At 47.3% G+C, this 24,056-nt stretch overlaps 1 protein-coding gene across 1 annotated transcript in view; it reads left to right on the forward strand.

Annotated features, from left to right (window-relative positions):
- Positions 1 to 24,056, forward strand: part of LOC138260946 (mitochondrial carnitine/acylcarnitine carrier protein-like) — a 79,171-nt gene that overhangs the window by 48,698 nt on the left and 6,417 nt on the right. Inside the window, exons 5-9 of the mRNA XM_069209493.1 lie at positions 6,507 to 6,597; positions 10,452 to 10,569; positions 13,136 to 13,208; positions 18,524 to 18,633; positions 19,459 to 19,580. Of these exons, the coding sequence (XP_069065594.1) occupies positions 6,507 to 6,597; positions 10,452 to 10,569; positions 13,136 to 13,208; positions 18,524 to 18,633; positions 19,459 to 19,580 (514 nt within the window). The remainder of the gene's footprint in view (positions 1 to 6,506; positions 6,598 to 10,451; positions 10,570 to 13,135; positions 13,209 to 18,523; positions 18,634 to 19,458; positions 19,581 to 24,056) is intronic.

The raw sequence follows: 24,056 nt of genomic DNA on the forward strand, positions 1-24,056 counted from the left end.
GACGATTTTAGAGAGAAGGTTATGTAGACGTTAAAGAGGGTCGGCTTAGTGAGAATCCCTGGAGTACTCCACAGCATGTTTCTTTGGGTGCTGAGGTGAACAGGGGGAGTCTGCACTCAGGGTTCTTCCAGTGAGGAAGGATAGAATCCATTCCAGTGCTTTACCACGGATGCCGGCGTTGTGGAGTCTGGTGCAGAGGGTGGAGTAGAAGACTGTTTAAACGCAGAAGAGAGGTCGAGGAGGATGAGGACGGCCGTGCCTCCTTGGTCCAGTATGGCACGGATGTCGTCGGCTACAAGGAGGGCTGTTTCGGTGCTGTGGTTGCTCCTGAATCCGGACTGGGAGGGATCTAGGACCTTGTTTGCGGCAAGGAAATCTGTGAGTTGCATGTTGATGGCCTTTTCAGTTCCCTTGGCTGGGAAGGGGAGCAGAGAGATGGGTCAGTAATTCTTCAAATCCCTTGGGTTGGCAGAGGGTTCCTTTAGGAGTGGGTTGATCTCTGCATGCTTCCAGTCAGATGGTAAGGTGGCTGCTTTGATGCAAATGTTGATAGTGCGGCACAGCTCTGGTGCGATGGTGGCACTGCCCAGGTTGAAAATGTGATGTGGGCTCAGGTCTGATGGTGCCCCTGGGTGGATGCACTTCATGACTTCCCGGGTGTCTTCCCGTGGAAATAGGAGCCCAATGGTTCAGGGTCTGGTGCGGCGTGGGGTCCGTTTTGGTGCTGGTGGGCAGTTGGGGCAGTCTTAGGTTCTTTAATCCTTTGCATATGTCCTGGATTTTCTGGTGAAAAATGGTGGCCAGGTCATCACAGAGGTCTTGAGAGGGGGTGGATGTCTGAGGTGTCAGTTCCGGGGTTTGTGAGTTCCTTTACGATGGTGAAAAGCTCCTTGCTGTTGTGTGCTTTGGTGCTGATGCGTTCCTGAACGGCAGCTTTCTTGGAGGCTCTGATGAGCTGGTGGTGCATGGTGGCTGCTGTTTTGTAGGCTGTGTGGTCTTCAGTTGTTTTGCTGTTTTTAGACTTTAGTTCCAGTATTGTGCAGGTTTGTTTAGACTCTTGGAGTTCTGTCGTGAACCAGCTTGGTTTCTTGTGGTGGTGGCTTCTGGCAGGTTTTCTGAGAAGGGCTATGCTGTTGGCCCATTCTGTGATCCAGCGGTGCAGGTTCAATGCTGAGTCGTTTGCGGCATCCAGGGGAGCAGTGACTGAGTGCGTCAGTGAGCTGTGCTTCAGACTCTTTGCCCCAACTTCTGCCGGGGGGCCAGGGGACGTTGCAATGGTCTTTGTGAAGGTGAAATGGATGCATCAGTGGCCAGTTCACTGGTGTTCGGCTGGGTCTGAAATCATTTACTAGTGTGGGGCCCAGAAGAACAGATTGGGAATAAATGACAACAGATCTGGGATATATTAGTAAGTGATAGATTACTAACTTTCTATACATGGTTAATGTATGTTGCAGCTGCTTTAAAGACATTTATGACCTACTGCATGCCAAAAAAACATAAAAATGTTAAATGAATAGATTGCTGCCACTGGGGTTGAGCAACGCTGCTGTCTGAACAGTTACCAGGGCAAATAACTTAATAGCCTGAAGCAGACGCTAAACATAACACTATATAACTTCCATGTACTGATTAAAAAAACAAATCATACCCACTCACCAACACATACAACTCAGACTCCAAGCATTCTGGGTTACACATTACAGTTAGAAAACTACATTAAAAAAAAACGTAGAAATTCTCTGAAAAAAAACAAAGGTTACAGGTATGTTATAGTTAGGAAATAAAAAATAAAAACAACCTTAGAAATTAACTGAAAAAACCCCAAAGAGTACAGGGACCTTATAGATAGGCTCACATTTAAACGTACAAAGCCATAGAACTTCACAAGTTATAATTACCGCATCCTAACTATAACTTATGCCCCCGCAATGCACTGCTTATGACCTCACTATTACATCACTCAGGGCATGGTCAGTGACATCACTGATGACATCTCAAATGACATCATTGATGGCCTCAGCTACAGAACCAATCACATACCCACATACCCACTTACATACCCATTGCTACACTCATACAACCACTCAAAAACACACACAACCACTCACATATCCACACTCCTACTCACATACCCTTACAATCATTCAAACACCCACTTACACACCCACACAAGCACACACACACACACTCAAACACCCACACATCGATTTACACACCTATGGAATCACTGACACACCCAGTTACAAACCCATACAGACACACACACACCCAACCACTCACACACCTATACAGCTACTCAAAGGCTCAATCACACAGTGACACAGCTACTTCAATATCCAACTCACATACCCATTCACACATCTATAAAAACTCTCACACTGCCATAAAACCATTCACACATCCACCCACACACACACACACACACACACACACACTAACACACACACACAGAGGGATACAACCGCGGAAACAGCCATTGACAAACCTAAAAAACCACACACACCCATTCACACACCTATACAGCCACTCACACACCCAGTGACAAACCTACAGAGCCATTCACAAACCCAGTAACACATCTATACAGCTGCTCACAAACCCAGACCCACACCTATATTGTTACTCAGACACTCAATCACAAACTCATACAGTCACACAGCCACTAAGAGTACATTTGTTACAATTGTTAGAATTAGCATAAGTTATAAGTGTTATAGAACATTCCCCAGCCCAATTTCAGCCCCCAAGGTCCCATGCCCCGAGCTTAGCCGCATAATAAACGGTATTAGGGGGGAGAGGCAGGAGCACGTGGCGCCCCTCCCTGGGCTGATTCCCAAGGGCCCAGCTGCTTTTCAAAAGGGGGCAAGGGGCACGCGGTCCCCTTTCTAAGCCATTAATGGTCCTGGGTACCCCATCTCCTGAGGCTAGTTCATGTGCTATGTCCTGGGGGGCCTGGGACAGGGCTGTTTCTCTGCCCCCACTGGCCCAGGCAGGAAAACCTGTGCTTGCTTTAGCTAAGTGGGAGCAATTTCAAAACTTCTGGCAGCGGAAGCAGACTGCAGATCTGTCCCCCTGCCCGCAGCGATGCTGTCCTAAGGTAACCATAACTTGCACCCTCGCCATACACTGCTAGTTACCCTACATATTACATCATTCATGACGTCGTCTTTGAGATCATTCATCATATCACTGTGTAGTGGGGGCGTGAGTTGTGGTTACCTTAGGGCAGTGGTTCCCAACCTGTGGGCCGGGGACCCCTGGGGGTCCGCGAAGCCTCCTCAGGGGGTCCGCGGCTGCTTAAAAAAATTAATAATATTAGGTCCCAGCTATTAGTAATGACTCCTTGGGGGTCCCCGTGTTCCAATAATGATTCAGTAGGGGTCCCTGGGCTCCAGTATTGATAAAATGGGGGTCCACAGAAGTCAAAAGGTTGGGAACCACTGCCTTAGGGCACGAGTTATAGTTACATGAAATAACTAACTATAACGTAGATTTCAGTGGTTTTTAGAGTTTAAAACTAAACATTTCACCTAACTATAACATTAGGTTAACCTTTGGGTTGTCAGTGAAATATGTGAGAGAGCGAGAGAGACTCTGTGTGTGTGTGTGTGTGATGTTCAAGGTTGCGTGCATTTAAAATGTTTTTGAAGAAATTAATAGTAGTTAACTTGTGATGTAATGACTTCTGATGAAAAGTTTTATAAACTTACCTGCGAAGTTAAGAGTTCTGATGTGATGACTGTGCTAGAATGACCATGTTGGAAAGGTACCCCCCACCCTACAGACATTCACACCCTGCTGACTGGAGGTCTTGTCTCTCCGACCTTATCTTTCTTTCACGAGAAGGGGTGGTCGGGGCCCCTCCTCGGGCGGCCGCCCCACCATCCTTCAGACTGTATGAATGGACATTAAGGAGGCAAAGGCCAGGCACTAAAAGGAGGTTTGCTCTAAAGAGAATAGTAGACACGGTATTTGTGCCCCAGAGAGAGAGAAAAACAACAAGGCATAAACAAGCTGCACAATAATTGGAAAACAAAATAACGCAACAAAGATAAACATCAAAACAACACAAATAGATACACAAAAAACAGCAAGGAGATAGCAGAAATACAGGACTGGAGTGGAGGGGGCAATGAATGTGATGAAGACATAAACCCTGAGCATTCCAAGGAGTCTTCAAAAATAGGTGCGTTTTAACACTGTCCCGCGCTGATCTCTCATCTCAACCTGGAAGGACTTCCCTCCATCTTACATGAACACTTTCCATAGGAAAAACGTGGTACTTCCTGTTAATTAGAGAACATGCATTTTAATCTGCCCACCACTAGAGGTCCTCATAGTCTACCTGGACCAACCTCTTCTTGTGGGGCAACATCCAACCCCCCCCAAAAACCTTTTTGTGTAGAAAATAGGAGCCTTAAAAGAATGGAAGCCAACAGGATCCCATTCTAGAGAAAAGAGAAGTGGTAATAAATCTAGTACAGGTGGAACTGAAGGTGTAGCTGAGAGAGAAGCTGCCATGGTGGCCCCGGTGCCGGCTTGGGGATGCCTCGCTTGGGGACGCCTCGCAGAAGACAACACTGCAATGAGCCCTCATGATGTAAGGTTCAGCTGAGAGAGAAGCTGCCATGGTGGCCCTGGTGCCGGCTTGGGGACGCCTCGCTTGGGGACGCCTCGCAGAAGACAACACTTCAATGAGCCCTCATGATGCAGCAAGTACAGGAGGTGGAACTGAAGGTGCAGCTGGGAGAGGAGCTGCCATGGTGGCCCCGGTCCCGGCTTGGGGACGCCTCGCAGAAGACAACACTGCAATGAGCCCTCATGATGTAAGGTGCAGCTGGGAGAGAAGCTGCCATGGTGGCCCTGGTGCTGGCTTGGGGACGCCTCGCAGAAGACAACACTTCAATGAGCCCTCATGATGCAGCAAGTACAGGAGGTGGAACTGAAGGTGCAGCTGGGAGAGGAGCTGCCATGGTGGCCCTGGTCCCGGCTTGGGGACGCCTCGCAGAAGACAACACTGCAATGAGCCCTCATGATGTAAGGTGCAGCTGGGAGAGAAGCTGCCATGGTGGCCCTGGTGCCGGCTTGGGGACGCCTCGCAGAAGACAACACTTCAATGAGCCCTCATGATGCAGCAAGTACAAGAGGTGGAACTGAAGTTGCAGCTGAGAGAAGCTGCCATGGCGGCCCCGGTCCCGACGTGGGGACGCCTCGCAGAAGACAACACTGCAATGAGCCCTCATGATGCAGCAAGTACAAGAGGTGGAACTGAAGGTGCAGCTGAGAGAGAAGCTGCCATGGTGGCCCTGGTGCCAGCTTGGGGACGCCTCGCAGAAGACAACACTGCAATGAGCCCTCATGATGCAGCAAGTACAGGAGGTGGAACTGAAGGTGCAGCTGGGAGAGGAGCTGCCATGGTGGCCCCGGTGCCGGCTTGGGGACGCCTCGCAGAAGACAACACTGCTATGAGCCCTCATGATGCAGCAAGTACAGGAGGTGGAACTGAAGGTGCAGCTGAGAGAGAAGCAGCCATGGTGGCCCCGGTGCCGGCTTGGGGACGCCTCGCAGAAGACAACACTGCTATGAGCCCTCATGATGAAGCAAGTACAAGAGGCAGGGGTAGCCCAGGATGCAACATCTACCTACATGCACGCAACATCTATTGTCAAGTTGTCAGCAACAACCATGCTGTTGCGCAGCGACACTCAGACCAATGAACACACATCACATCACACAGCTCAACTACAAACAACACGGCTTTAGCCATGCACACCGAGGAGCGTCCAAGAACCCAACGCAAATCAGAAGGCTTTACCACTTTGCCTGGGGTATGAAGTGGTGTATAAAGTGTGCAGCTGGACCACCCATGGAAGCGCGTTAGACCTTGCAAGGGGGATGGAAAGCGCTATACAAACACTAATAAAATACAACGCAAAATGTAGATTCTCAGATTAGAGAATTTAGTAGGATGAAACGCCAAGTCGGCATTGCTTGGATTTAAACTTGTGAGCTGCTTCCACATCATATTTGTGCACCCAGCACTTAACTGTGTCTGGGAAACGCCCAAGCATACAGTAGAGTACCTAGACATAAGCCTATTCCCTATGAGCTGAGATGAGAAAGCAGTGACTCCGCACCATTAGCACAGCAGTTCATCGCAGGATGTTGGGAGCGCCTCTCCTGGGTCACCACACTATCACCATAGTGGTGTCAGCTTTCATGGGGAGAGTGAGGGGCGGCCCAGCTGCTAAGGGCGCCCTGGTCTCCCTCTATGTCAACTCAATGGGGATGTCCCACCTGTGGCAAGCTCTGGCCCTGTGTGTCCTTGGCCCCCTATAACATCTCTGCAGCCAGCTGGTGCCCAGGGATGTGTCTTTCCACACCCCACAGGCGGGTGGGATCTGGAGGCAGTATTTAGATTAGTGTCTCCTATGTTGTCCTGGGGTTGTGGTGGTGCTTCACACTCATGTGCTATAAGGTGATGCTCTTGTTTTGTGTATCAGGTCCCCACAGGTGTTTGCTGCTGGGATGCTGGCTGGAGTCTGCAGTACCGCCATTATGGCTCCTGTGGAGAGAGTCAAGTGCCTGTTACAGGTGAGAGTGCGTGCTCGTGAGAGAAATCTATTTGCTAGGATCTAACATACGACGCACATACAAACACGCGAGAGCACAAACACAAATACGATCACACATGCAAACGATCTCAAACCACACAAACAGAAACACATGAAGGCATGTGCACACACATCCATGTGTTACATACACTCACATGAGTCGACACACACATACCACTTTTTACACACACCGCACTATTTGGGACAGTGCGCTCTCAAGAGTAGACCAGATGGGGCCTTCACACCAGCTGCTTTTCTTCTTGTCCCCCACCTTGTCCCCCAATACCACAGCTCTTCAATGTTGCACAAGGCGACACATAAAAAACAAACACACTGCAGCTAGCCACACGTATTAAATCTGGCTTTGAATGTGTGTGTGTATGTATCTATTTCTAAATATATGTATGTGTGTGTGTGTATGTGCAGTGCATGTATGTACACACACAAATATATACACACACACATACATATACAAAGTAAGTCAGATTTAACAATCCAAAGCGTTGCCACTTTTGGTGAAACTAGTTATATTCAGTGTGTTGGCATGGAAACAGCAGAGACACACTGAGTGAGGATTGAGGATTGTTCTTCATCCCAGTCTGTGCCATCAAAAGAGCTTGAGCATCACTGGAAGTTACCACTAGGAAAAGCTACCCATAGATGCAAGGACATGGCAGAGGAAACCAACTGGCACTCTCATTCCTTCTCTATGTTCAAGCCTCGAAACACATAAAAATCTCACTAGAACTGCAGGTTATGTAACTTGAATAATCTACTTCACCATAACTGTAATGTACTTGACCTGTAAATGGGTCTCAAAGTGTGTGATCCTAGGCAAATATATTAGTTTACAGTCACCTTTTCCTTTATTCTGTCTTTATTGAGTGCACCATCAAATATGTGAGCTCAGCATTTCTGTTGTACAAAAAAAAACCTTGTGTTTGATTAACTACACTAAATGTTTCCTGTATAAAAGAATCTACCCACATATAAGGGACACAAGATTCATGAACTTGCCTCTTAGTTTACTCATGCCGTTGCTATCCGGGCAGGAGTGTTTCTCAGTTTAAGTTGAAACACTTTTAATAAATATATTGATAAAGCATGACGTGGTTGCACACTATCTTTTACAGGAATAAAATTTCCAATAAATGTCCAAAAACTTTCCCACTAACTTGTAGCTTTACTAGAAAACTATATAATGTATTAACAATCTGTGAAAATTGGGTTTCAGAAAACATATTTATTCTTTGGACATCACCAAGTAAAGTTTTCTGATTTGGTTTCATCCTATTAAAATATTTTTTTAATCACACAGAAGTACAAACAATGGGATTTCACAACTACTGAAATATATTTTGAAATGTCTGTACAGTTGACTTAGTTATTTAAATGTTGTGTATTAGGAAAACCTGACACCCTACAGCTATTCATTTCCCACACTTTATACAGTAGGTCAGACAGTTCACCTTACAAAATCCTGGAACTCTGCAGCCAGAAGGAAAATTAATTGTAAGAAGACAAACTGACTTTTGACCTCTGTCTCTGACCACAGAGCAAATGAGACAAGATAAGAATACAATTTAAAGACGTCTTTATTGCTCCTTCACTTAATGACTGAAAAGAACACCTGTTTTTTGTGACTCACCAGAAGGGTCGAGCAGGCCCTAAAAATAGCTTGAACTGGTAAAATAGGAGTCGCCGTAGCAAGTGGCAAGTAGATTTTTCGAGGCCTGAAATTGACTTATAGGGGAGCCCGTAGTGCATAGTGAGCTATCCTCATTTACCAATCTACACCGGTGGAAACTGCTCACTCTTGAAGTTAAACTTTCTCCACCAGCACAAAATACAACAGCGCAGTAATCTTGCTACTCCTTATTCACCCCTCCTCCTCTGTTACACTTACAAAGGCAGGCGAGCTAATGCTCATTACCTTCTGTCATTAAACTCAAACAGGTTTAAAAAGATGCCACAAGGGTTTCCCTAGTCTAGGATCAGAAAGGTCTACATGTGAAGGAAAGAGCAAAGGGAATTAAGAAGATCCCCTAACCTCCCAAGGAGGCAGACCCAGCATTTAACCGTGAGCCCGGAGATGTTCATGCTGGTTGGAACCGTTGAATGAGAAGGGAGGTGCAAAGAGGTGCCCTTTGGGAGTAATTGCCTGTTCTTCATTTCTAGATAGCTGATGACGTAGTAGGAATAGCGGACATGAGAGACCTTCTGAGAGGATGCCGGGGGCCAATTCTGAGATACTGGCTCGAGTAGAAATACTCAACAAATGGGTCTAGACAACCGCTTGTTGCTTTGAATCTAATGATAATACCTCTGTAGTTCATGGCAGACATCCATCTGTGTGCTCCTTCTGGATTCCTGCTCGACATATCCATGTAAGGTGACCAACAGGACGTACACTAAAAGCCTAGTCATCCAAAAGTCCAGATCCATGCATTTGTAGACTAGGGTTTGCCTCTCCCTAGGTAGTGTCTCATAGGAGATAAGTTCCACATTTTGTTTCCAGATTTTCACTGCTTTCACTGGGAGAGTTCCCACTTTCCCTGTTGTCTCTTAGCTGAGCCCTAAAATGAATCTTGCCATCTGGCCCACCCTTCTGACAGGAGGGACTTACACAGCACAGTTCAGCAGATTCTTTCCATCAGAGTGGTGCCTTCAATAACAGGAGATATTCAATCTTCCCACTTGGGTACCAGTGTTGGTCTGTATTGGATTGGCTCCATCACTTTTTGTAAAGCTTATTAGCAGGTTGATACCTGTTAGAGCAAATCATTATCCTAGCTCCAGGTATTCAAGATAGCTGTGCAGTGATAGAGGTTGAAGTTTTCTCTCTTTTGGGCTGACTTCTGCCTTGATATTGCCCCTTGTCACAACTGGCAGGTTGGCACATCCTACGCCTTATTTTATTGAGGCTTTGATACTATGGAATAAGAAGCCATTCATGCTCACCATGATTGTCGACATAGAGAGATCCTTCTCCACAGCTAATGCCCTGATCAATATATTTGGGATTCATCCGACTGAAAACTAGTTCCTTCTAGGGACCATCTACTGGGACATTTGTTTCTGTGTGCTTCTCTTTGCAGTATTACATTTCAGTACTATCTGGCAGTCCCGATCTATCTTCAAGGCTTTGGTGGACATGTTTTGTGTCCAGTGGGGCTGAAGGGAATGTCTGCCACAAATAGAGTACTTTCTTTCCAATCTGTCGCTTGAGGACGCCTAGATGCTTTGGAGGGGTGGGGCTTCAGAGGTCCAGGTTTCTGCCCTGTTCAGCAGAATGGCTCCAATTTGGTCTGAAGGAGACAAGAAAGGGATGTGTATGCATCAACATCAAGGTTGCATGAAGCCCTAGTCATTCCATGTGGAGAGTTCTCTCCTTTTCCTGTGGACGCAGTAAGATGTTGATTCCACTTCCGGCGGGTGAGAAACATATGCCCAGGTACAAGAAAGGGCTAAGTAGGGTGAGTCTTTCTGAGCTTCTGTTGAGACATCCTGTGAGAGATGTCCTCTAATGAGGGTAGGGTGGGATATAACCCGTTGTCTCATACAATATGAGAGTTACCTGCACATTGGACAGTCTCTGGCTCTGAGGCTCTGAGCCGGAGGCTTGTGGAAGCTCTAGTAAGCAGTATCAGGCCTTTATCTTTCCCTTCACTCCCATATACTCATCATTCAAAAAAGGTGCAATTGTTAAAATGCAATATCTTCTTACACTAAAATTGGGCAAAGCAAATTCTTGTTCCGCAACCTCACAGCATTTCAAATTATGCATCACATCCCTGTTCAGACTGCCATTTCTGTTTTTCCTCTGTGTCCTAGGTACAGGTACACAATCCTGTGGTGAAGTATGCTGGATCTGTAGACTGTGCCCTCCAGGTGTACACAGAGCGAGGTGTGCGCGGGCTGTACAAGGGTACTCTGCTCACACTGTTGCGAGGTAGGTGTTTACTGCACAAATCAAACTAAAAAACAGAAGCTCTGACACACCTTTGACATTAACTTACATCCTTACAAAACAAGCAATGGCAATGCCTGTTGGTCTATCTTATAAACAATAGTGCCTTTTTAAGTGGTGAGTTTAGTCATTCATTAGGTCATCATTGATGCACTCTGTCACTTATACACCCATGGAATCATCCACTGACTGATTATTGCATTCAATCACTTACCCGTCCACAATAAAATGAAGACAAACTCAAAAAACATATGCAAGATAAATTGAAAGACCAAAACAACAACAAAAATATATTCTGATGCCTAAATGTGTCCGGCATATGCTTGAAATTGAACATAACATTATTCATAGGAGTGGATGGCCATTTTTCATTTGTACACGGTGTATCTTTATTTTAAAGTTTCATTGGGGCCATCTTGTTTAGAACCAACACGGTAGCCATCTTGGATCGCTAAAACAATGATACACTATGCGCAATACCCTTCCAAGATGGACACTCATCAAACATTGGATTAGGCTGCTATAACACTTCTAAATGTGGGAGCCATCTTAGAACAGTGAAACAATAATTCACTATGGCTAATACCACTATAAATTGATAAACTGGCTGCCTGGAACAGCACATAGAGACCTACAGCGCTGGCAAATGGGGGAGTGGGGCTTTCTTGGCAGGGCCATGTTGAAGCAGTCAAAATGACCTTGTAACCTTAAGTTTTGTATATGATGCAAACAGCGCCCTTCCAGCCTCCTTCAGGCATAATAGATAAAATAGAAAAACACAAAGAACATTTCATTTGAAACAGTAAGAAGCCTTGTATTTTTAGCACGAGTGCATATTTTTCTCTAGATAGAGGTGGGTTGGGGATCCATCACCTAAAACATTATTACCACGCTATACAGATCATCTATATGGCAGAAAGGCATCATCCGTCCTCAGAAAAGTATTGGTTTAAGGTCCAGCCGCTTGCAGGTATTCATATTTGTAAGGTCCCCTGCATGGCCAAAAAGTACAGGCCATGGGTTTTCTACTCTTCCCCGGTGCTAAGAGCTACCATGGAGGCATGGGACAGAGCTTCTATATCTAAGGGCCCGATGATGATTCCCCCCTAATTACCCTAATTTTCAAAAGCCATGGAAGGGCAAGATATAGACTCACAGAACGCTACCTGTAAATGGGTAGGTGACCTCAATCATGGGGAAGCCATCCAATCCTTCAAACAACTGATCACAAACACAACTTGAAAAGTGGACCATTCTGATGCAGGACAATAAGCATTTACTTTCAGATATCTACAAAGTCTAAGAGAAGTCAGCTCCCTCATCTAAGTCATCAGCTCAGAAGAGACGGGAGGTAGAATTAGAATGCTCCCTTTCCAATAAAGAGCGGGGGCTATTCACACTGGGTTACATGTCTGCAACAAGTAGCCCAGGTAGAGAAGTACTTCTGAAAACAGTAACATACTGGTATCACACACGGGGCAGCCCCTCCGCTGTGGCGGATGAGCGGCGCCCCACTGCTAAAACCAGAAAAATAAAGTGGTAATAAAAGTATTATCGGGGAGAGTGGTGGTGCGCTTCTAAGTGCGCATGTCAGTTTTGCACACTTAGAACTCTCCAACCGGCTATGTGGCACAGCTGGGTGGAGACCAAGCGCAGTGTCTCACTCCCTCCCTGAACGGCATTTTTGCCCACTCAGCCCAAACTCAATGCATCTCTCATGCCGGCAACAGCATGAGAGAAGTGTCTGGATTAGGTGGGGAGGGAGGAAGAAGACGAGAGGAACTGAGGCGGCTGGAACGGCAGAACATGGAGGCGGCAGGTACGTTAATTAATTTATTTTTTATTTCCCCTCCCGCACCCCCTGTTCTGCCCCCGTTCCGCATACTGCCCCCTGCCCTTTATTGGCAGGAGCTGCTACTGATTACACACTAGAGCAAGTCCATAAATGGTGTTCTGCAAGATCACCAGAATACTGGAGGAAATGTGGGGAAGCAGGCACACTAACAAACTTACTGCGGAGATGGCCAAAACTGCATAGTTACTGGCATGAAATGCTCTCCAGCATCAGCACTCTATTTGATAAAAAATATTCCACAGTTCCCCGCCTGCGTCTTGAGGGCCTCCCAAATCAACTAACTGAAAGAAATGTTTCTGCTGATCACATAAGATCTAGGGCCATATGTACGAACACAATTTCCCATAGACACAGAATGGGCAAAACTGCTTGCTACATCTGCCCCCTAGTGTCAGTTGTGCTGTCAGGACATATATAAAAACACGATATTACACTGCGGAAGGAACAGAACATTCTATAGTGTCGCAGTACCGACGCCTGGTGCCGCAAGTAAAGTGCGCAATAAGATATCACTCCACCCCAAAGAACAATATGAAGCAGTATGTGGTGCAGTGAGGCAGTGGCCACGTCACTCAAGTATAGGGCTCCCCACGTGCCTTGCAGTTAAACAGCACTTATCAAGAATCAGCCATGCAGTGGTGACACATTTGAAGACATTTAATTCAAGAACTGATTGCATCTTTTTCATGCTAGATGTTCCAGCCACTGGGATGTATTTCATGACGTACGAGTGGCTAAAGGAGTTCCTGACCCCGGAAGGGAAAAGGTCAGTGTCTTGTGTTAAGGCCATTTCACAATACAGCAGTGAACATTGAGAGAGAGCATTGGGAGAAATAACAGTAACGTGGAGCTTCAAAAAGACAATGACAGTGTGTTCATATAAAGATGATGATGTGTCTGGACAAAGAGAATGATGTGGCTTTACAAGACTAAGATGTGGCTGTACAGAGGAGAGGATGTGGTGTACATAGGAGAGGAAGTGGTGTGGTGTACAAAGGGGAGGATGTGGTGTACATAGGAGAGGATGTGGTGTACATAGGAGAGGATGTGGTGTACTGAGGAGAGGATGTGGTGTACATAGGAGAGGATGTAGTGTACATAGGAGAGGATGTGGTGTACAAAGGAGAGGATGTCAGGAGGGGATGTGGCTGTACAAAGGAGAGGATGTTGTGTACATAGGAGATGATGCGGTGTACAAAGGAGAAGATGTGGTGTACATAGGAGAGGATGTGGTGTACATAGGAGAGGATGTAGTGTACATAGGAGAGGATGTGGTGTTCAAAGGAGAAGATGTGGTGTACATAGGAGAGGATGTGGTGTGCATAGGAGAGGATGTAGTGTACATAGGAGAGGATGTGGTGTACAAAGGGGAGGATGTGGTGTATATAGGAGAGGGTGTGGTATAAAAAGGAGAGGATGTGGTGTACATAGGAGAGGATGTGGTGTACAAAGGAGAGGATGTGGTGTATATAGGAGAGGGTGTGGTATAAAAAGGAGAGGGTGTGGTGTACAAAGGAGAGAATGTGGTGTACATAGGGGAGGATGTGGTGTACAAAGGAGAGGATGTGGTGTACATACAAGAGGATTTAGTGTACCTAGGAGAGGATGTGGTGTACATAGGAGAGATTGTAGTGTACATAGGAGAGGATGTGGTGTAAAAAGGAGAGGGTGTGCTGTACATAGGAGAGGGTGTGCTGTACATAGGAGAGGGTGTGGTGTACAAAGGAGAGGGTGTGGTGTACAAAGGAGAGGAGAGGATGTGGCTGTACAAAGGAGAGATTGTGGTGTACATAGGAGAGGATGTGGTGTACAAAGGAGAGGGTGTGGTGTACATAGGAGAGTATGTGGTGCACATAGGAGAGGATGTAGCTGTACAAAGGAGAGGATGTGGTGTACATAGAGGACATGGTGTACAAAGAAGAAGATGTGGTGTACATAGGAGAGGATGTGGTGTACATAGGAGAGGATGTAGTGCACATAGGAGAGGATGTGGTGTACAAAGGAAAGGATGTGGTGTACAAAGGAGAGGATGTGGTGTATATAGGAGAGGGTGTGGTGTACAAAGGAGAAGATGTGGTGTACAAAGGAGAGGAGAGGATGTGGTATACATAGGAGAGGATGTGGTGTACAAAGGAGAGGAGAGGATGTGGTGTACAAAGGAGAGGCTGTGGTGTACAAAGGAGAGGGTGTGGTGTACATAGGAGAGGATGTGGTGTACATAGGGGAGGATGTGGTGTACAAAGGAGAGGATGTGGTGTACATAGGGGAGGATGTGGTGTACAAAGGAGAGGGTGTGGTGTACATAGGAGAGGGTGTGGTGTACATAGGAGAGGGTGTGGTGTAGATAGGAGAGGATGTGGTGTAAAAAGGAGAGGGCGTGGTGTACATAGGAGAGGGTGTGGTGTACAAAGGAGAGGATGTAGTGTAAAAATGAGAAGATGTGGTGTACATAGGAGAGGATGTGGTGTACAAAGGAGAGGAGAGGATGTAGTGTACAAAAGAGAGGATATGGCTGTACAAAGTACAGGATGTGGTGTACAAAGGAGAGGCTGTGGTGTACAAAGGAGAGGGTGTGGTGTACATAGGAGAGGATGTGGTGTACATAGGGGAGGATGTGGTGTACAAAGGAGAGGATGTGGTGTACATAGGGGAGGATGTGGTGTACAAAGGAGAGGGTGTGGTGTACATAGGAGAGGGTGTGGTGTACATAGGAGAGGGTGTGGTGTAGATAGGAGAGGATGTGGTGTACACAGGAGAGGATGTGGTGTACAAAGGAGCGGATGTGGCGTACAAAGGAGAGGATGTGGTGTAGATAGGAGAGGATGTGGTGTACAAAGGAGAGGATGTGGCTGTACATAGGAGAGGATGTGGTGTACAAAGGAGAGGATGTGGTGTACATAGATAATGATATACCTGTACCGAGATGCTGATGTGGCTGTGCTATAACAATAATGTGGGTGTACAAAAGTAATGATGTAACTGTAGAAAGACAATGATGTAGCTGTCCGAAGATGATGAGACTTTACAAAGACGATGATATACTCCCTCTCGCGCCCCTTCCTGCCCCAAAGGCCATGCACAGCTAGCTGACTTTCCATACATGACATGGACGTGCCCCAACATTAGCCACTTCTGGCATGAAGTGTGTGACTGGCTGTCGCAGATGGTGGGTGCGACCCACCACCCAGATCCGCTGATGGCCCTTCTGGGATACATGGGGGACATACCCAAAACTATCAGACGCTTTACTGCTCTCGCCCTCCTGCTGGCCAAACGTTAGATAGCCCTCTTCTGGGGCGCCAAGTGCATGCGCACCACTAAGACATGGCTAACAAGTCTCACATGTTGTGATAATAACAGTGAAATTTACGCTTCATTACAACCTCCAACATCCAGACCTAAGGACATCTGGCAACTGCTGAGGGATTAGTTGCGCACTTTAGAAGCTATTGCCCCGAATGCAAACACCACACAGACATGATACATGCATAGTCACACTCCTGCGTAAAACCTAAGCCTAGCTGTACTTTTACCATGCCACTGATATCCATCAAGCTATGGATGTGCCTGTCATGTTTTCACTGTCAAAGTGTGTACCTGTGTTTAATTGCATTACATACGCTTCCAAACATGGCTCATTTTGATCTTCCTGCATTGCTGTATGTTGCCCGAAAACGATAAAGTTATTAAAAAAAAAGATGATAATGTAGCCGTACAATGAAGTATCTGTAGAAAGACAATGATGAGCCTGTATCGAGACTATGACGTGGGCCCAGAAAGATGCAGTGGATGTACAAAGATGATGAGGCGGCTATAGAGGTGCAACAGTGTACCTGTAGAAACACAATAAAGTAGCTGTCCAAAGATGATGCAACACTACAAAGACGATGGTGTAAGGGTGCAATGATGATGATTTGTCCGTTCACATACACTGATACAGCTGCACGAAGATGATGATGATATAAATGTACACAGAGAGATTGATGTGGCTGTAGTTAGATGATGATGTAAATGTACACAGAGAATGATGTGGCTGTAGTTAGATGATGATGTAAATGTACACAGAGAATGATGTGGCTGTAGATAGATGACGATGTGCCCGTTCACATACACTTATACAGCTGCACAAAGATGATGATGATGTAAATGTACAAAGAGAATGATGTGGCTGTAGATAGATGATGAGGTGCCCATTCACATACACTGATACAGCTGCACAAAGATGATGATGATGTAAATGTACAAAGAGGATGAGGTGGGTGTAGATAGATGATGATGTGCCCGTTCACATACACGGATACAGCTGCACAAAGATGATGATGATGTAAATGTACAAAGAGGATGATGTGGCTGTAGATAGATGACGATGTGCCCGTTCACATACACTGATACAGCTGCACAAAGATGATGATGATGATGTAAATGTACAAGGAGAAGGAAGTGGCTGTAGATAGATGATGATGTGCCCGTTCACATACACTGATACAGCTGCACAAAGATGATGATGATGTAAATGTACAAAGAGAATGATGTGACTGTAGATAGATGATGAGGTGCCCATTCACATACACTGATACAGCTGCACAAAGATGATGATGATGTAAATGTACACAGAGGATGATGTGGCTGTAGATAGATGATGAGGTGCCCGTTCACATACACGGATACAGCTGCACAAAGATGATGATGATGTAAATGTACAAAGAGGATGAGGTGGGTGTAGATAGATGATGATGTGCTTGTTCACATACACTGATACTGCTGCACAAAGATGATGATGATGATGTAAATGTACAAGGAGAAGGAAGTGGCCGTAGATAGATGATGATGAGCCCGTTCACATACACTCATACAGCTGCACAAACATCATGATGATGTAAACGTACACAGAGGATGATGTGGCTGTAGATAGATGATGATGTGCCCGTTCAAATACACTGATACAGCTGTACAAAGATGATGATGATGTAAATGTACAAAGAGAATGATGTGACTGTAGATAGATGATGAGGTGCCCATTCACATACACTGATACAGCTGCACAAAGATGATGATGATGTAAATGTACAAAGAGGATGATGTGGCTGTAGATAGATGATGATGTGCCCGTTCAAATACACTGATACAGCTGTACAAAGATGATGATGATGTAAATGTACAAAGAGAATGATGTGACTGTAGATAGATGATGAGGTGCCCATTCACATACACTGATACAGCTGCACAAAGATGATGATGATTTAAATGTACAAAGAGAATGATGTGGCTGTAGAGAGATGATGAGGTGCCCGTTCACATACACGGATACAGCTGCACAAAGATGATGATGATGTAAATGTACAAAGAGGATGAGGTGGGTGTAGATAGATGATGATGTGCTCGTTCACATACACTGATACTGCTGCACAAAGATGATGATGATGATGATGTAAATGTACAAGGAGAAGGAAGTGGCCGTAGATAGATGATGATGAGCCCGTTCACATACACTCATACAGCTGCACAAACATCATGATGATGTAAACGTACACAGAGAATGATGTGGCTGTAGATAGATGATGATGTGCCCGTTCAAATACACTGATACAGCTGTACAAAGATGATGATGATGTAAATGTACAAAGAGAATGATGTAACTGTAGATAGATGATGAGGTGCCCATTCACATACACTGATACAGCTGCACAAAGATGATGATGATGTAAATGTACAAAGAGGATGATGTGGCTGTAGATAGATGATGAGGTGCCCGTTCACATACACGGATACAGCTGCACAAAGATGATGATGATGTAAATGTACAAAGAGGATGATGTGGCTGTAGATAGATGATGATGTTCCCATTCACATACACTGATACAGCTGTACAAAGATGATGGTGTAAATGTACAAAGACGACATAGCCGTAGAAAGACAATGGTGTAAATGTACAATGATTTGGCGGTAAGAATGATTATGTGCTTGTTTTCGTACAGGGATCAGGCTGTACGGCAGAATTACTTCTTCCCCAGAGTTTTGAGTCCTCCTTTCTCCAGAGGAGGAGCCTCAGCTAACAGCACCTTCTCTCTCTCTTCCTTGCAGTGTGGCCCAGCTGAGCTCCATTCGTATCCTGCTGGCAGGAGGCTTCGCGGGGGTCTGTAACTGGGTGGTAGCCATTCCCATGGACGTGCTGAAGTCTCGCTTTCAGATAGGTGTGTGAGAAGTTGCTGAGTCCTTCCATTAGGTGACACCTTCAGATATCACAATCCTGAGACTTGTCAATACCACTGCCAATGCACTTCAATCCGGATCTGCATGCCCCCTATCGCTGGAGTACTGAGGCCTAGGCACACCTTGGCCTGTGCACGTCAGCCTGACCTGCACCAAGTGCTTTAAACACTGCGCCCTACCCACAGCTTGGCCAGGGCACCTCAACCATGAGCCTTCTCCTGCTACTTCATTACTGAGACCCACACATAACTTTGCCAGTGCGCCGCAGTGTGACCTGCAGCACCCCTTTACGGTCTGCACCCCAACCACAGCTCAGCCAGGACAACTCTACCCAGACCTGCCACATCTTCTGCCATTCCAGTAATGAGCTCCAGAAAGGTGTGGGTGCCAGCATCTGGTGAGGACACTAAGGGATGGCACCAGGACCTGTGGGTTGGCTTGTACTACATATACCTATAAAAGGTGGGTGGGTGTCCCACGTGTTTACCGCCCCTAATAACACCAAAATTCCAAAAGAATAGTTGAAACTAAATGAGTAGCTCGGCTGACCCCTGTGCACTACTGCATGCGTATGCTGTTCCATCTAGAGCTGTGTGAGCTCACCACTGTCTGAGAGGTCCACGTGCACCACTGAGCTGGCCTCTCCCATGTGCACCCACCTTACCAGTGGTAACCAGTACAGTCCACGAGGACCCATAAGAAGCACAGCTCACCCTGGTACCGAGGGCCATCATCAGCCATCATCCTGACATTGGGGGTTTACTGGGATAAGCAGTTGATAAGCTCCCCCTTCTCCTCTTCCACAGCCCCCGAGGGGAGGTACCAGGGATTCGCGGATGTGCTGCGTGAGGTTCTCCGCGAGGAAGGCCCACGTGGACTGTACAAAGGCTTCACGGCGGCCATGCTGCGGGCCTTCCCCGCCAATGCGGTAAGATTTATAATTTAAAATTGTCATTGGTGGTTACTCAGCAGCAGGGAATGGTGTGTGATGAGATATTACCACACTCACTGCTAGGACTAAGTGAAATGGAACACTATGGGAACTGAGGTGTGACGAAATTCTTTACCACATCCCTGGACTGGTCTGAGCACCCATTAAACGGACAGCGGAGGACATCTCGCAAGTGTCACAGTGGTTAACAGGAAAACATCTCTTTTTTAGTTTCCCCAGTTGGTCTTATTTCTTCTAAAATGTCTGCCAAGTACAACAATTTTTCTAATACACTTTGAACCACAGAAAAGAAGATTACAGAATTTACACCCCAGTCTGTACACATACAAAGAAAATAGACTCCAAAAAAGAGACTGAGGAAAAGAAGAGGCAAGGCAGAGAATTCAAGACAGCAGAGTGTAAGGCATTAGCACGGTGCAGCTGTCACACTCAGAGAGAGAGAAAGAAGAGGCAAGTGACAGCATTAAAGGCAGGAGAGTGTAAGTCTGTAGCACAGGGCAGCTGTCACACTCAGAGAGGAGTGAGGGAAGGGGCAAGGGACAGCATTAAAGGCAGGAGAGTGTAAGGCGTTAGCACAGGACAGCTTTCACACTCAGAGAGATTGATAGAAGAGGCAAGGGACAGCATTTAAGGCAGGAGAATGTAAGGCTGTAGCACAGGGCAGCTGTCACACTCAGAGTGAGAGAAGAGGCAAGGGACAGCATTAAAGGCATGAAAGTGTAAGGCTGTAGCACAGGGCAGCTGTCACACTCTGAGACAGCGAGAGAAGAGGCTAGGGACAGCACTAAAGGCAGGGGATTGTAAGGAGGGAGCACGGTGCAGCTGTCATACTCAGAGAGAGTGAGAGAAGAGGCTAGGGACAGCACTAAAGGCAGGAGACTGTAAGGAGGGAGCACAGGGCAGCTGTCACACTCACAGAGAGTGAGGGAAAAGGCAAGGGACAGCATTAAAGGCAGGAGAGTGTAAAGCTGTAGCATTGTGTAGCTGTCACACTCAGAGAGTGAGAGAAGAGGCAAGGGACAGCATTAAAGGCAGGAGAGTGTACAGAGGGAGCACGGTGCAGCTGTCACACTCAGAGAGAGTGAGAGAAGAGGCAAGGGACAACATTAAAGGCAGAAGAGTGTAAGGAGGGAGCACAGGGCAGCTGTCACACTCAGAGAGAGTGAGAGAAAGAAGAGGCAAGGGGTGGCATTAAAGGCAGGAGAGTGTAAGACCGTAGCACAGGGCCGCTGTCTCACTCAGAGAGAGTGAGAGAAAGAAGAGGTAAGAGACAGCAATAAAAGCAGAACATTGTACAGCTGTAGCACAGGGCAGCTGTCACACTCAGAGAGAGTGAGGGAAGAAGCAAGGGACAGGCGGGAGAGTGTAAGGCTGTAGCACAGGGCAGCTGTCACACTCACAGAGAGTGAGAGAAAGAAGAGGCAAGGGGCAGCATTAAAAGCAGGAGAGTGTAAGGAGGGAGCGCAGTTCAGCTGTCACACTCAGAAGAGTACTCAGAAGAGAGTGAGAGAAGAGGCAAGGGACAGCATTAAAGGCAGGAGAGTGTAAGGAGGGAGCACAGTGCAGCTGTCACACTCAGAGAGAGTGAGAGAAGAGAAGAGGCAAGGGACAGCATTAAAGGCAGGAGAGTGTAAGGCTGTAGCACAGGGCAGCTGTCACACTCAGAGAGAGTGAGAGAAGAGGCAAGGGACAGCATTAAAGGCAGGAGAGTGTAAGGCTGTAGCACATGGCAACTGTTACTCTCAGAGAGAGTGAGAGAAGAGGCAAAGGACAGCATTAAAGGCAGGAGAGTGTAAGGCTGTAGCACAGGGCAGCTGTCACACTCAGAGAGAATGAGAGAAGAGGCAAGGGACAGCATTAAAGGCAGAAGAGTGTAAGGCTGTAGCGCAGGGCAGCTGTCACACTCATAGAGAGTGAGGGAAGAGGCAAGGGACAGCATTAAAGGCAGGAGAGTGTAAGGCTGTAGCATGGTGTAGCTGTCACACTCAGATAGTGAGAGAAGAGGCAAGGGACAGCATTAAAGGCAGGAGAGTGTAAGGAGGGAGCACGGGGCAGCTGTCACACCCAGAGAGAGTGAGGGAAGAGGCAAGGGACAGCATTAAAGGCAGGAGAGTGTAAGGAGGGAGCACGGTGCAGCTGTCACACTCAGAGAGAGTGAGAGAAGAGGCAAGGGACAGCATTACAGGCAGGAGAGTGTAAGGAGGGAGCACAGGACAGCTGTCACACTCAAAGAGAGTAGGAGAAGAGGCAAGGGACAGCATTAAAGGCAGGAGAGTGTAAGGCGTTAGCACGGTGCAGCTGTCACACTCAGAGAGAGTGAGAGAAGAGGCAAGGGATAGCATTAAAGGCAGGAGAGTGTAAGGCTGTAGCGCAGGGCAGCTGTCACACTCAGAGAGAGTGAGGGAAGAGGCAAGGGACAGCTTTAAAGGCAGGAGAGTGTAAGGCTGTAGCACAGGGCAGCTGTCACACTCAGAGAGAGTGAGAGAAGAGGCCAGGGACAGCATTAATGGCAGGAGAGTGTAAGGCTGTAGCACGGCACAACTGTCACACTCAGAGAGAGTGGGAGAAAGAAGAGGCAAGGGACAGCATTAAAGGCAGGAGAGTGTAAGGAGGGAGCACGGGCAGCTGTCACACCCAGAGAGAGTGAGGGAAGAGGCAAGGGACAGCATTAAAGGCAGGAGAGTGTAAGGAGGGAGCACGGTGCAGCTGTCACACTCAGAGAGAGTGAGAGAAGAGGCAAGGGACAGCATTACAGGCAGGAGAGTGTAAGGAGGGAGCACAGGACAGCTGTCACACTCAGAGAGAGTGAGGGAAGAAGCAAGGGACAGGCGGGAGAGTGTAAGGCTGTAGCACAGGGCAGCTGTCACACTCACAGAGAGTGAGAGAAGGAAGAGGCAAGGGGCAGCATTAAAAGCAGGAGAGTGTAAGGAGGGAGCGCAGTTCAGCTGTCACACTCAGAAGAGAGTGAGAGAAGAGGCAAGGGACAGCATTAAAGGCAGGAGAGTGTAAGGAGGGAGCACAGTGCAGCTGTCACACTCAGAGAGAGTGAGAGAAGAGAAGAGAAGAGGCAAGGGACAGCATTAAAGGCAGGAGAGTGTAAGGCTGTAGCACAGGGCAGCTGTCACACTCAGAGAGAGTGAGAGAAGAGGCAAGGGACAGCATTAAAGGCAGGAGAGTGTAAGGCTGTAGCACATGGCAACTGTTACTCTCAGAGAGAGTGAGAGAAGAGGCAAAGGACAGCATTAAAGGCAGGAGAGTGTAAGGCTGTAGCACAGGGCAGCTGTCACACTCAGAGAGAGTGAGAGAAGAGGCAAGGGACAGCATTAAAGGCAGAAGAGTGTAAGGCTGTAGCGCAGGGCAGCTGTCACACTCATAGAGAGTGAGGGAAGAGGCAAGGGACAGCATTAAAGGCAGGAGAGTGTAAGGCTGTAGCATGGTGTAGCTGTCACACTCAGATAGTGAGAGAAGAGGCAAGGGACAGCATTAAAGGCAGGAGAGTGTAAGGAGGGAGCACGGGGCAGCTGTCACACCCAGAGAGAGTGAGGGAAGAGGCAAGGGACAGCATTAAAGGCAGGAGAGTGTAAGGAGGGAGCACGGTGCAGCTGTCACACTCAGAGAGAGTGAGAGAAGAGGCGAGGGACAGCATTACAGGCAGGAGAGTGTAAGGAGGGAGCACAGGACAGCTGTCACACTCAAAGAGAGTAGGAGAAGAGGCAAGGGACAGCATTAAAGGCAGGAGAGTGTAAGGCGTTAGCACGGTGCAGCTGTCACACTCAGAGAGAGTGAGAGAAGAGGCAAGGGATAGCATTAAAGGCAGGAGAGTGTAAGGCTGTAGCGCAGGGCAGCTTTCACACTCAGAGAGAGTGAGGGAAGAGGCAAGGGACAGCTTTAAAGGCAGGAGAGTGTAAGGCTGTAGCACAGGGCAGCTGTCACACTCAGAGAGAGTGAGAGAAGAGGCCAGGGACAGCATTAATGGCAGGAGAGTGTAAGGCTGAAGCACGGCACAACTGTCACACTCAGAGAGAGTGGGAGAAAGAAGAGGCAAGGGACAGCATTAAAGGCAGGAGAGTGTAAGGAGGGAGCACGGGGCAGCGGTCACACCCAGAGAGAGTGAGGGAAGAGGCAAGGGACAGCATTAAAGGCAGGAGAGTGTAAGGAGAGAGCACGGTGCAGCTGTCACACTCAGAGAGAGTGAGAGAAGAGGCAAGGGGCAGCATTACAGGCAGGAGAGTGTAAGGAGGGAGCACAGGACAGCTGTCACACTCAAAGAGAGTAGGAGAAGAGGCAAGGGACAGCATTAAAGGCAGGAGAGTATAAGGCTGTAGCATGGTGTAGCTGTCACACTCAGAGAGTGAGAGAAGAGGCAAGGACAGCATTAAAGGCAGGAGAGTGTAAGGAGGGAGCACAGGGCAGCTGTCACACCCAGAGAGAGTGAGGGAAGAGGCAAGGGAC

This window comes from Pleurodeles waltl, chromosome 10 (assembly GCF_031143425.1).
Source record: "Pleurodeles waltl isolate 20211129_DDA chromosome 10, aPleWal1.hap1.20221129, whole genome shotgun sequence".
Lineage (NCBI taxonomy): Eukaryota > Metazoa > Chordata > Amphibia > Caudata > Salamandridae > Pleurodeles > Pleurodeles waltl.